Here is a 14,668-nt window from a genome sequence, read left to right as displayed (position 1 = left end):
CTTCAGCTATCATCCAACGACTGATATCATTTAGGACTTAAATTTCTTATCAGGTTTTCCATGTACTAACAAATGGCTGCCTACATAACAAAACTCACATGCTGTTTACATAATTCTTCCTTTTCCATCTCCTTTTTTTATTTTGACAATAATATTATATTTTAAAGTCTCTACTAAAAAGATAGCCTCTTATGTCCAGATCTTTATTCCAGAATTACTTGTTTCAATTATTTACCTATTCATTAATTCTTCTTTTTTAAACATCTTTATTAGAGTATAATTGCTTTACAATGTTGTGTTACTTTCTGTTGTACAACAGAGTGAATCAGCCATATGCATACATATGTTCCCATATCCCCTTCCTCTTGCGTCTCCCTCCCATCCTCCCTATCCTACCCCTCTAGGTGTTCACAAAGCACTGAGCTGATCTCCCTGTGCTATGCAGCTGCTTCCCACTAGCTATCTATTTTACATTTGGTAGTGTATGTATGTCCATGCCACTCTCTCACTTCGTTCCAGCTTACCCTTCCCCCTCCCTGTGTCCTCAAGTCCATTCTCTACATCTGCATCTTTATTTCTGTCCTGACTCTAGGTTCTTCAGAACGACTTTTTTTTTTTTTTTTTTAAGATTCCTTTTCAAGCTTGTTCAAAAACTGCCATCATCCACAACTACCATGTATCCCTGGGCAGGAATTTGTTTTGTAGTTAAGCATGAGTTTTAGGCTGTTTTGTCTTTATGCATTTCTGTGGTTTGATGAAAAGTGATATTTCTTTGACAATAATCTCAATTACCACTTGGGAGTAGCAGTCTCTTAAATTAGTAATACAAATAACGCTCTTTGTTATGCAGCAATATGACACTGCACATCTGAAGATAAATTTGTGTGCCTGTAATTAAACAAGCAGAGATCATTCACTTTATCTGCTTGATGGTCTGTAATGGCATGAAGCGCTTCAACCATACTGTGGGGCCCCACCAGTGTGCACTTGCTTTTGACAGATAATGATTCATTCATTCTCTGAACAGTCATTGAACACTTTCTATATTCCAAGTGCTGTACTAGGTGCTGGAAGAAATAACCCAATCAAGCTCATACCACTTGGATCTATACTATGTGTATATCTAAACCTAGGGTATGAGGACCACTCAAGAGGTAAAACCTCTTCACTATAAGATCATTTAAGTGCACTTTTTTCCTGAAAAAAAAAAGTATGTAGTTTTGTTTCATCCTCCATGAGGTGACCTGTAGGATAATCCAATTCTATGGCATAGAGAGATTTTATAATGGGGTTTTAGTATAGGTTATTTATCATTTTTTCCAAAACCTAGACTAGTGGAACGATCATGAGTTACAAAAGTGCTCCCAGCAGATTTTTTTCTTTTATTTGAATTTTTGAATTATATTTATTCATTTATTTTTTATACAGAAGGTTCTTATTAGTTATCTATTTTATACATATTGGTGTATATATGTCAATCCCAATCTCCCAGTTCATCCCACCACCAACCCTGCATCTCCGCCACTTTCCCCCCTTGGTGTCCATACATTTGTTCTCTACATCTGTGTCTCTATTTCTGCTCCCAGCATATCTTGCCTTCTCACTCAATTTGACATGGTCATTTAAATTGATTCCCCTGATTGACTTAGAGTGGTGTACATATTAATCTAATAGATATTTTGTACCTCTTAAAATTAATTCTTCCCCAAATGCTTACTGAACACAAACACAAATGTAGTTACTATAAAGGAGTATAAATAAATCTCAAGTTTCTTAAAACTAGGAAAGCAGTAAAGAAAAAAGCAAATTAAAAATCTTCATGAGAAAATGTTAGTAAGTCTGCAAAATGAATGCTCTAAAGAGTATGAAGAACATATTATGTAGGTCTGATTTGAAAGATTGTTGTGTTTGTTGGGGAAATCTTCTGTTTAAGTGTAATTCTCAAAACTTAACGTAGTGACCTACTTGTGCCAAAAAGATATCAAGCTTAGCTATCAAGGTTTGTACACATGTAGACCCTGAGAGAAACATTTTAAGAATAAATATTTAGATAGAGCTACTTTGAGAAGAGGGGAGAGAAAGTGCTGTGAGGGATCAATATTATTAATTTCCTAATCCTATAAATAGGCCAAACTATGGAAAGTCTTTATGGAAGCTTCAAAATATTTATTGGTGTTAGAATCAGAGTTAGTATTTAAATACCCAAAATACTGAAGAGAATACTTTTAGTGGAAAATCAGGGAAGATAATTAGCCAGAGTACCTATATTTAGTGCTCAAATCAGTCCTTAAATAGCATTTTGAAAAATCACTTCACTGACTCCCAAGCACAGTTTTACGAATCTTCTGCAGGCTTGTAGGAATTAAAAATGTAATCAAAAGGAAGAACATTTAGCAATTTGGATGGTCACAAACTCTGTCATTTTTGAAATAAATGGAACTGACTCTTATTCAGATAATGAATAAACCTAATTACCAACCCAACCAAAACTTAAACTTTGTAAGGTTAGCAGCTAATTTACATATTGAGCAATATTTAAATAACATCAGTACCAATGAACACTTGTGGATACATTATAGATGTTTTTTTAATCCTAACTCAACTTTTTAAAAAAATGTAAGGGGAATAAGAGTGACACAGAGAGAAAGAGAGAGAGAGAGAGTAAAAGAGAAAGCAGAAGGCCAAGGTTTTGAGCAAAAACAAACCTTGTCTTCAACGATCTGTGCGTTAAATTCCCCATGTATTCAGAATACTAGAATATTAACTATTCCCATCCCACCCCCATCACAGACCAAGATCATTTATATAGAAGAAAAAGTCTTCACCTAATAAATAATCACATATTCAGCTACAAATGACAGAGTCCCCCAAACACTAGACTATTATTAATCTATTTTCCTTTGTTTGTGTTTGAATACTTCTGGCACATAGGGGATTATCTATGCTTCTGAGACCATTTAGCCTTATATCAAAAATTCTACTTCAACGCATAAACAGTGGCATGCCAGATATGCCTAAATTCACAGTAAGGTTTAGGGCTATTTGTTGCCAAAAGCTGTGAACATGCAAGTTGATTAAGAGTTCTCTTTCATGCCTCTGTCTGTGTTATTTCATTGGATAGTGAGATCATCTGTACTTTCTTTCCATTATTACAGCAGCTGGAGACAGCATTTGCTACCTGGCAAAACTTTTGAAGAAGGATCTTTCTTAGCAGCAGATAAACCCAGGGATCCAAGATCTGGTTCAGTGAAGCCAGGCGAACAGCTATTAAGAAGAAGCTGCACTCTTTCTGCTTTTCTGTGTACGACTTGCAGTGCTCAACTGATGTATGATTGAAGATCATTTTCAACATCATTATCTAAGAAAAAGGGACAAACTATTATTCCAAAGATTAATAAAGTCATATGCATCTCCCCTACACGGTACTTTGCACATAAATTAACAATCAATTGGTTATTGGATTGAAATGATCAATTCAAGCAACACTTATACTCACAGAACACAGCCCTGAATTATATAAGATATTCCTCTGGATTTTCCCACATTTTTGCCTATTCAACGTGATGCAGATTTTTTAAAAGTACATGTACTCAGGCTCTTGGTTCTTGGGATTTAAGAAGTTGGAAAACAACACATCTCAAAATTAGCCAAAGTCGTCTGTCTTGCTGCAGAAAATACCAGGAGGTTGACACCTAAATGAGAGCCAATGCTTCAAAAAAAACAAAACATATGTAATCTGAAACTTCAGTAGTTGTAACTGGAAAAAAAGAAAAAAAAAAACCTAGAAGAAAAAATAGAAGCAAGAAAGGGGAAAATAGTAGTTATATTTTCTTTTTCTTCTTCTTCTTCTTCTTCTTATTCTTCTCCTTCTTCTTCTTCTTGTCATTAACATTTGCCGAATCCTTACAATTTGCCTGACACTGTGTCAAGTTCTTCATATGTATTTAATAAACAATAGAAGATAAATATTATTGCCATCTCCTTTTTACAATTGCAGAAACCAAGGTTTAATGACATAAAATGGCTGAGCCAGACTTAAACCCAGGTTCATTGACATACGTCAGACAGCATTTTACCTCTTTTTGGTCTCTCCCTGGTCACTGCACACACACTAGAATGTAAACTCCATGAAGGCAGAATTTGGGACTATATCATTTTTTCCTCACTAGTTCATTCCCAGTACCTAGACCAGTATTTAGCAGAGAGTGTTCAACAACCATTTGTAAATGAATATATGATCCATATACAAATATAATATATGACATCTATAACATACATAATATAAATATACTTATATTTGAATGAATAAATATTTGTGATTTCCACAGAAGAGAACAAAATGAAGATTCAAATGGATCTGGAAAGGTATTCAAGCTCATTAATCATCAGAGAAATGAATATTATGACAGAGTAAGAAACCATTTTACACCCATTAGCTTGACAAAAATGAAACGTGACTTTGGGGTGTGGAGCCATGTGGGTGCTTTTGCATCCTACTAGCAGGGGCGTGAGCTGCAGCAGCCACCTGGGAAGAGAGGCCTGTCTCTGCTGCTGCTGTGCACAAGTCCCACTCCCAAGAGTACACTGCCCCTAACTGCTGCACCAGAAGTTGTGTGTATGACTGTTCATTACAGCATTGTTCGTAACAGCAAAAAAAAAAGCAGGAACAACCCGAACATGGGTTCACACCTGCAAACAAAGAAAGGTGCTGACTTTATTACCAGCTCCTAAACTGGTCTTTCTAGACGTCCATGACTATTAAGCACTTGAAACGTGGCTGGAGAAAATTGAGATGCTGGGATATGTAATGACTAATGAAATGATACTATCTTTGATATAGTGTGTTAAATAAAGTACACTATTAAAATTAGCCTCACTTGTTTCTTGTTACTTTTTAAAAAATGACATTACTAGAAAATTTAAAATTATATATGTGACTTGTATGTGTTGCTCACGGTACATTTCTACTGAACCCAAAATGTCTCTCTCTTAAGGCTCACATTTATTTGGATGTTCTGTCCTCAGGTCACACATCCCAAATTGAAGGGGTCCCAACATCCCTGGGCATCCCAAACACCCACAAACCTACCATCCCAACAATGGCACTTTCTTTCTTACACAGTCACCCTGGCTCAACACGTCAGAGTCACCTTCGAATCCTTCTTTTGCCTTGTCCTCTGCACTGCCATTTGCTCTTGTTCCAGTCTCATCCTCGTTCAGCTCCTCCTCTCATCTGAATTATAGTGATAACACACACCCCGATGGTGCAAATAGATGTCAGCACTACACAGATTCGGTGTTCTAAATCTCGGCTCTGATCAAAGCCTCACCAGCTATGAAAACGTCAGCTTGGTCTTACTGGACAGAATTGAGTCACAGGTAATTCTTAAACCAATCACTGGCACAGGAGATGGAAATTTCCGGGTTTGGCTTATAAGACAAATACATTCTCTGGGGCTTACACCCTGGTCCTTGACCAATTTACCACCTAATACCTGAACAAAATTATGGCTCTATAGACAAATAAGAAGAGAAAAATGGGTAGGCATACATTCTGACTCTGTAATTTCTTTCAAAGAAATTTTTTCCAAGGGATTTATTCAATAAAAGGAAAAAGCTGGACAAATAAGTGAATGTTCAGTGAAGAATTATATAATCTAGTAAGAAACTGCAAACAAATAAATCTCTAGTATCAGGAGTAAAGTTTAATAAAATACAGCCTGTTTGCTTAATAATATATATATGAAGTAAGTGAAAAGAACAGAATGTAAGATACTATCATGTACATATAATTGTATTGTTATTACAATTAAATTATGTAAAATATGTAGACTTGCAGAAGGCAATGGAATTATTATTATTAAACAATTATTAAATTATTTTAAATTTTTTATGTACATAAAAACATTTCAAGCAATTTAGGAAAGTCTTTTGTTTAAAGGGAGTTGATTATTCCCTTCATTAATAAATATGAATACACCAAAATTATTTAAAATAAATATATCTACATTAGTATCTTCTGATGCTGGCTCAGAGCCCTGTGAACTGAACACTACCTCCCACATGTGATGAATGTTAAGGGCCTCAAGATGGGGTGATTATCCTGAATTATCTGGGTAGGCTCAATGTAATCACACGGGTTCTTAAAATCTGAGAACCTTTCCAGCTGTGGTCAGAGGGAGATGGGTCCACAGAAGAACAGTCAGAGAGATGCAGTGTTGCTGGTTTTGAAGATGAAGGAAGGGAGCCATGAGTTAAGGAATTATAGATGACCTCTAGAAATTGAAAGAAAAAGAAAAAAAAAAGCAAGGAAACAAGTCTGATTCTTCTTCAGAGCTTCCAGAAAGTAATGCAGCCCTGTGCATACCTTGATATTAGCCCAGTGAGACCCATGTCAGGCTTCCAACCTACGGAACTGTAAGATACATTTGTATTGTTTTAAGCCAACAAGTTTGTAATTTGTTAAAGAGCTACAGTAGAAAACTAATACACCCACAGAGTGAGTTCTCAACAAATGCTGAAAGGGGATGGGGAGGTATGAGCTTGAAAACAACTTATTCTCTCTCACAGATAAAACATCCTAGCAATTTTCCTTACTTTGTACACTTTGTTAGGAAACTTTTTTTTTAACATAAAGTAAAAGTAAACTTCATCCTAACTCTTATATAAATTATCTCAATTTCTATATTTGCAACATGTAAAAATGCATTCCTGTTATTCAAGTTACATCAGTTAGATCTCAGTCTTTGACTAAAAGGTATAAAACTGTATTTTCAGTTCAGTTGCCTTTAAGAAAAACACGTGGTTATTAATTCTTTCGTCTTCTTTTTATAAGCTATTGGTGCTAACTCTTTCAGTCCCTCACCTCATCCAATAATTAAATATATTTGACCACTTACCATCTTTCAGGAAGTGTTCTGAGCCTCATCTAGAATGATTTAAAAACTCACTTAAGTTACATTTTCATTTTCTTTTACAAAATAAAGTGTTGTATTTCTCCAACTTTTTATAATCAGGAAAGTTCATAAAATTACTTATTAAAATGGAATTTCAGTCATTTTACACAGTCCTCCTTGATTATTTAAAAATTAATTTTTATGAGGCTAATAATTTAAAATTATTTTTATTAGGCTAATACAGGTTTCATATGCCTTACATTGGCTAGTCCACTGTAGTTTCCTGTAATTTCCTAATGACAATGCAGTGATTATGAAATTATGAAACCAAGTTCTGTAAGCAATAGCTAGCACATGGGAAGAGACACTCGAGCTTTCCCAGAACTCATGAGATGTGCAGCAGGAAGATAATTGGAATTAGAGGCAGTGAGCATGATATCGCCATTTCCAAATGGCAGCAGGGATGGAAGTAGAACTCTTAATTCCTTGTTTAATTTTAAACATAAATGCAAGTTAACATCCATGAGAAAAGCAAGGAAAGGAGTCTCCGATGCTCCCGCAGAGCTTCCAGCAGGGAATAGAGCCCTGTGGACACCTTGATATTAGGTGTCCTATATTAGACATCCTTCTATTTAAGGAGCTGAACAGTGATGAGAATTTTTGCAAATATATTTTAGACGATCAGACTTTGGGAGAAAAACTTTGGCATCAATATATAGACTTCAGGTAGATTATTCCTATTAGTCCCATTCTACAAGGGAGAAGGGACAAACAAAAACCAGGATGCTTGGCTACCACTGAAGCTATTTTTTCAGCAAACATGCTGCACAATTGCTCCTTCTAAACAGCCTCATATAACAATCTGGTCAAGGGAGCCGTGAGACCAGCTGTGGTTAAACAGAGCTACCGCTCTTCTGTCAGCATCTTCTCCAGGCTCCATGTGACTCTCCCAGGCCTCTTGCCTCTCCTCCGGTTTTCAGCAGGAAGAGAGAGTTCTTTTTGTACCGTGATAGCGAGGAACACAACTACATCAGTAACCCCTAAATTCTCCATCCCTGCCTAGTGTCAAGGGCAATTACTTTTCTCCATCCTAAAGGAAGATTTGTCCGATTTGTCCCTTCCCCAGTGATAATGATCTTTTAAATGTACAAAACACTAACCAAGGAGACTTTTTTTTTTTGGTCACACCGCACAGCTTGTGGGATCTTAGTTCCCCGACCAGGGACTGAACCCGGGCCCTGGAAGTGAAAGTGTGGAGTCCTAACCATTGAACAGCCAGGGAATCCCTGGAAGATTGTTTTTAATATTCTGCATTTGGACTTTATTTTACTACAGTAGGATTTAAAAGTACACATTTAAAAACCTTCAGTACTTTATTTCTTGGTCCAAAAATGCCTTGGGCTATAGGCTACATATATCTATTGAAGATGATAAATGAGAAAACCCAGAAAAATTAATTTGTGGGGAGGGAATAAAATTTTTATTTTCCCTTAGGCTCCATTACGTGGTTTTTATGCATTTCCAGATTATTCCTAATATAATGTGTAAGAGAACTTTCCTCACAGCCAATTTTTATTTATGATGTTTTGTTTTCAGTAATCTCCGTTTGTCAGGTTATGGGAGAATAACCTGCTCCACTGGAAACTCCCTGTATAGTTTGATAAATGTGCTACATTATAATACATTGAAACCAGTCTGGGAGCTTTGAACCACTTAATCACATAATTTGAAGGACTTTCATGAGAAGAAGTTTCACTGCAGATTTAAGAAACAATTGTAGTCTTTTCAATTTGGTTACAACTCTGTTCTCAGATTGCCAAATCATCTCAGCATTCTAGACTTTGTTTCAGAAGCTTCTTCTCTTTATTTAATCTGGAAAAGTTGGAAATAAACAGTTCATACACATTAAGAAAAGTTACTAGAAGTTGCATTACTTCATCTTTACTATTATGCAATTTTATTAAATGTTTCAAAACAACAATGGACTAAGAATCAGAAGAAGCAAATCCTACCCTGGTTCTGCCACCAATTATGACTTTAAGCAAGTCATTTACTCTCTGTGCTTTATTAAATTTACGAGTAAGCCATGGGGTTGGACTGGATGGTCTCTTACATATACTTCTATGGCTAATTTTTTTCTGATGAATTCTGGGGCAAAACTGGAAAATGAATAAGGATTTAATTTGAAAAAGAAAAGAAACCGAAAAGTAAAAGATGTGGAACAAAAGACAAAACTTTTCTGCAGGAAAACCCCAAATGTGTCTTTTGGGAAATGGAAGAGAGAGGAAAACTACAAAGTTAGAAAGTGGACAGTGTAAGAAGACAAGGGACAAGAATTCATGAAACTTTAGGAGGAGATATTTTAGAAGTTCAGGCTTAGGCAAACACACTGATCAAGAGTTAAAGACCTGCCATAAATCTGACTCAGCTCTGCTTCTAGTTTGGGGACAAGTTACCTAACTTTGAATCTTGATTTCCCTTCTTCTCTAAAACATGATTAATACATGCTTACTAAGCATCTTCTCCATCTAGTAGTGCAGTTGCGAAAATTAAAATGAGGTAAGGATATTAACACCTTCAATCTACACAGCATACCTCTCCCCAAGCCCCAGGCTACTGCACTATTGTATAGGTTTCTAGAAACAGAATGTTTTGAGTTTCAAAGAAAGAATAGGGGAAACTTAGGGGAATAGTGCAAGGAAATGAATGTATGATCTATAAGTCTGCTTTCCTTAAATTTCTACCTAGTAGAGTTATTTCAAAAAAACCTTCAAATTTGCACTTTAAAAATATTTGGTAATGCTGAATTATCCAATCACTACACAGAGGAACTCAAAATTGTAAAGAAGGCTGCAGCCTGTCACCACATTATTTGGTACCTAGGAATTACTTTCTTCTCTCAATTAGTATGAACTGTAAAATCTGTGTGGCTCAGTATAGCTCAGTACATATGTCTAGATAAATATTTATCTTTCTATTAGAATAGTCAAAAAATGTCAGTAACAAGTATTCAAATTCTGGCTGAAAGGGGGACGGCAAAATCTACTCTATAAAAACATTCATTTCTTGGATTATGGATGATAGATTAGCTTTGTAATACTCATGTCAGAAGAGGTATCTTTATTATATTTCAAACTTTTGTATCTCAGGTATCAAGAGAGTCTAGACAATATGTCTTTGTCAAGGTTTAAGGAACATTAATGTTTACAAATGTTTAGAATTAGGATAGTTTTGTTTTCTTCCAAAATATAGTTTCATTTAAATCCCAAATGCTCTATCCTACTATCTTACACTCAGAGAGAACCACAGTATTAGTGACAATTAAGAGCAGCTAAATGGTTAAGGAAGGAATCAGAGATGTGGGCTAAGTTTTGTGTGCAGGGATATTTTCCTCAATATAAAAGAAAATTAAAAACTTAAATGGCCAACAAAAGGACAATGTTCAAATTATGGAACATCTCTCAATGTGCATAATATGTAGTATACTTTCCAATGTTAACATTTAAAATCATGTTTTTGAAGAATATTTAATAACGTGAAGAAATGTTCAGGATGTGAAAAGTGAAAACAAATGTTTATTACATAATATAATCCAATTAAAAAAACAATTCTGTGTGTATATATAGAAAAATACTAGAAGCAGTTAACTCTGAGTAGGAAATTAGGGTGATTTCTATTTTCTTATCTATATTTTTCTTTGTTTTCCAAATTCTCCACAACAAATGTGTTACTTTCACACTTCGAAAAGAAGCATTAATATTAGAGTACTTGAAAGCTTAGGTATAAAAAATAACCTACTATTATAATTTATTGGCAAAATTTTAGCATCACAATCCATCCTAGAACCATCACGTGGTCATTTTAAGTTGAATTCTTAGGTAGTCAATGTGTGACTAATTTAACAACTAATAGGTAAACAGTCTGACACTCTTACAATGGGTCAAAACATTTAACTTAATAGACAAATTCAGTTTGATTTATTAAAGGGAATGTGATGTTTAGTGGTAAAGTACTGGCATCTGAGATTCACGGACAGTACAGCCATGATATGCAAAAGAATCCCCTCCTGTGCCACAGTAAGTATACAACACAGGCTAATACTGTGATTCTAACCTGATATAACTTCTTATTTAACTTTGTTTCATGTCAAAATGACACTCATTTTTAGATCTGTGCTGTGGGAGAACTTTACCTCATACGGGGATCCAAATAGACACATGATGTACTTGGGATGGGCACTGGGTAAATATGGGCACACTGGGATCTCTGTTTGAATCCATGATCCCCAGCCTCCTTATCTCATTCCCTAGTTAGCTCATCTCTCTCTCTCTCTCTCTCTCTCTCTCTCTCTCTCTCTCGCTTTCATTCACCACAGTGGCTATTTTACACATTTTCTACTGTCCTAATTCACATCACAGAAAAAAAAAAAAGCTGTTTAGGGTCTTTTCACCTTCTTAGGACCAAATTCAGCATCGTAGCTCTCCATTCCTCCTTTCCTCTTGTTCAAACAGAAGACGTGTCCTGTCTCCTAGCTAAGACCAGCCTCTGTCTGTGCCCTGGATCCTATCCTTCATGAATGTTAGAAGCCTTATTTTCTCAATTATCTCCTTCCTCTTTTACCTTTAACTTTTGGCTTTTTCCCATTATCATTTTAACATATCTAAATTTATCCTACCTTGAGAAAATAAAACGTCCTGTGGAATTCTTACCTCCCTACACATACTGCTCCAGAAGCTACAGCTGAACTTCTCCAAAGAGTTGTCTATCCTCTTTATCTTCAAATTTATTTCTAAACCTACTATAGCCTGACCTCAGTGCCCATAAATTCTCAAGAAGGGCTTTTTGAAATCCACCAGACACTTACCAGCCTTTCTTGAAACATTCTCTTCCCTAAGATTCAAGTTGCCAAATAAGTTCAGGTTGCCATTACCCAAATATTCTCAAATATTCAGATTACCATTTGTTCTGATTTTCTTACTAATTTTCCTGGTACCTCTCTGAGTGCCCCTTTGCAGTCTCCTTTATGGCTCCTATTTCTCCATCCATCCTGAAAGTGTTAGCATTTTTCAGTCCTATATCATATAATGGGAGGGAGCTACTACACATAAACTCATTGTGCGATTTCTTCTAGCCCAATGACTTCAAAACCCATCTATGTGCTCTAGGCTGTACCTCTTCTCTGAGCTCCAGATTGATTGATTTAGCTGCCTAAAGCCCAGATCTTCCTAGATGTCTCACATCAAATTCAGCAGAGGTTCAAACTGAAATCATTATCTTCTTCAAAGCTGCTCCTCCACTAATCTTCTCTGTCTCAGTAAACCCAGTCCCCTGAAACAGAAACTGAAGAGTTATCCTTGGTTCATCTTGATTTATTTATCTCCGTATGTTCCTCTCTGTCTAGCTTTTTCTCTCTCATTCCACCTCATTAGTCGTATTCCTCACATCCAATCAATCACAAATTCTCCAATGAACTTCCTAATACTTTTAAAATCTATCACTTCTTTCATTTTCACTCCCATTGGTCTAAATTCAGACCATCATCATCTCTTATATAAACTACCACAGTAGTCTATTACATGATTCGTTAGCCGCCATTCTGGGCCCCTCTGTGCTGTTTACAAGATGTTCCTGAAATGAAAATGTGATTGTGTTATTCCACTTTGAAAAGTTTTTTCAATGGCTTTTAATTGCCCTGAGTATAAAGTCTAAACCCTTTAAAATGGGCATTGAAGGCTCATTATCATTTGGCCCCTGTAGAGCTTTCCAGCCTAAATTCTCACCATTTGTTACTCCCACACCTATATTCCAATTACTTTGAACTTCTTTGAGTTCTTTAAAAGTGCCAGTTCTTCTTTCTTCTAGACTTTTATAAATGTGGATCCCTAGGTCCTATAACTCTCACTCTCCTCTTCTTTACTTGACTAATTCCAACTTATTTTTTGTGTATATTTGAAAAATCAATTTATCTGCTGTTTCCCCTGCCAAAAGCCTAGCAGATAATTCGTAATATGTACTCCCAAAATTCTTGACTACTTTTATCACTCCTACACACTTTATATTGTTGCTTAATCGCCAGCCTCTTCTAGTAGATGAAAATTGTTACAAGAGTAGGGCTTACTTCTATCCTTTTAGGTATATCTCAGGACAGACCTAGCCCAGAATATATTACACTGTAGATTTATAAATAGTTTTGAGGGACTTCCCTGGTGGTCCAGCAGTAAAGAATCTGCCTTGCAATGCAGGGGATGCGGGTTCGATCCCTGGTTAGGGAACTAAGATCCCACATGCCGCAGGGCAACTAAGCCTACATGCCACAACTACTGAGCTCACATACCTCAACTAGAGTCCACGTGTCACAAACTACAGAGTCCATGCACTCTGGAGCCCGCACACCACAACTACAGAGCCCACATGTCCTGGAGCCTGTGTGCCACAGCTAGGGAAGAGAAAACCCACACGCCACAACTAGAGAGAAGCCCGTGTACCACAACAAAGAGCCTGGGTGCCACAATGAGAGATCCTGCATGCCTCAACAAAGATCCTGCATGCCACAACTAAGACCCAACACAGCCAAAAATAAATAAATAAATAATAAGTAAATAAATCTTTAAAAAATAAATCAATAGTTTTGAATTAACAAATGAATGAATAATAATAGTATCCTACTATTATTAGTACCCATTTGTGGGTAACAGATTTTAGTTTCACTTAATGAAAAAATTCATTAATATTTATCCTTATTCAAGACTCTGGTCTCTTTTTTTTCCTTTCTGCTATTATAATTAGCCAAGATGACAGCTTCAATTTAGGTATTAATAGAACTAAGCACATCTTATTACTCATAATTTTAACTAGAATGTTCATAGCTACAGCAGTAACCTGGAAGAGGCTGGAGGGTTGGGCTATAAACAGGAGAAGCAAATATTTAAGATAAAACAGAGGTGTGGGTAAGATGATGGAGTAGGAAGACCCTGAGCTCACCTCCTCTGATAGGTACACCAAAATTACAACTTTTTACAGAACGCTATCTATGAGAACTGCCTGAAGACTAGAGAAAAGATTTTCCACAACTAAAGAGATAAAGAAGGAACCACAACAAGACAAGTAGGAGGGATGGAGATACAGTATAGTCAAGACCCATACCCCTGAGTAGGTGATCCATAAACAGGAGAATAATTACAACTGCAGAAGTTCTCCCCAAGGATTGAGGGGTCCAAGCCCCACATAGGGCTCGGCTCCTCAGCCCAGGGGTCCTGCACTGGGAGGATGAGCACCCAGATGTTTGACTTTGAAGGCCAGCAGGGCTTGTGTATGGGAGAGCTACAGGGCTGTAGGAAACAGGGACTCCACTCTAAAAGAGTGCATGCAAAATCTCACACTCTCCGAATCCCAGCTCAGAGGCAGGCATTTGAAAGGAGCCTGGGTCATACCCATTTGCTGATCTTGGAGAGCCTCCCAGAGAGGAAGGAGGCAACTGGGACACCCTCTGGGGACAGCAGCAGATTCTGGCAGCAGCCATTTTGGGGAGCTTGTTCTACCACAAGGAAACTGGTGCTGAAAAGTGCCATTTTGGAATCCTCTCTTGGCCTATAAATGCCAGGGGTTTACCTGCCCACCAGTGTATTTCACCAGCCCAGACCCACCCCCCCAACCCCAGTTCCCACAGCCAGCAGCCCCAGGACCTGATCCTGCCACCAGCAGGCTAGCAGCCACCTGGGTCAGAGCCAACCTTGCCTACCAGTGTACCCATGGTAGTGGGCCCTGCCACAACG

General features: G+C 36.9%; 1 protein-coding gene across 9 annotated transcripts in view; it reads right to left on the bottom strand.

Annotated features, from left to right (window-relative positions):
- PTGER3 (prostaglandin E receptor 3) overlaps positions 1 to 14,668 on the bottom strand; it is an 80,930-nt gene that overhangs the window by 40,100 nt on the left and 26,162 nt on the right. For 4 of the 9 annotated variants that reach the window (XM_089920947.1, XM_022581098.3, XM_089920943.1 and 1 more), the window contains exon 2: positions 3,179 to 3,358. The exons of 1 other annotated variant lie outside the window; for it this stretch is intronic. In XM_089920947.1, the coding sequence (XP_089777073.1) occupies positions 3,179 to 3,358 (180 nt within the window). Of the gene's footprint in view, positions 1 to 3,178; positions 3,359 to 3,496; positions 3,782 to 5,089; positions 8,769 to 12,472; positions 12,525 to 14,668 lie in introns of those variants that run through there. 4 more of the 9 variants (XR_016394970.1, XR_016394971.1, XM_089920968.1 and 1 more) reach the window with 4 other exon arrangements.

Source organism: Delphinapterus leucas, chromosome 1, assembly GCF_059928025.1.
Source record: "Delphinapterus leucas isolate spDelLeu-1000000601 "Yukka" chromosome 1, BTC_Dleu_Yukka2, whole genome shotgun sequence".
Lineage (NCBI taxonomy): Eukaryota > Metazoa > Chordata > Mammalia > Artiodactyla > Monodontidae > Delphinapterus > Delphinapterus leucas.
Note: the sequence above shows the minus strand (reverse complement) of the source record. Positions and strands in the feature narration are given on the sequence as shown.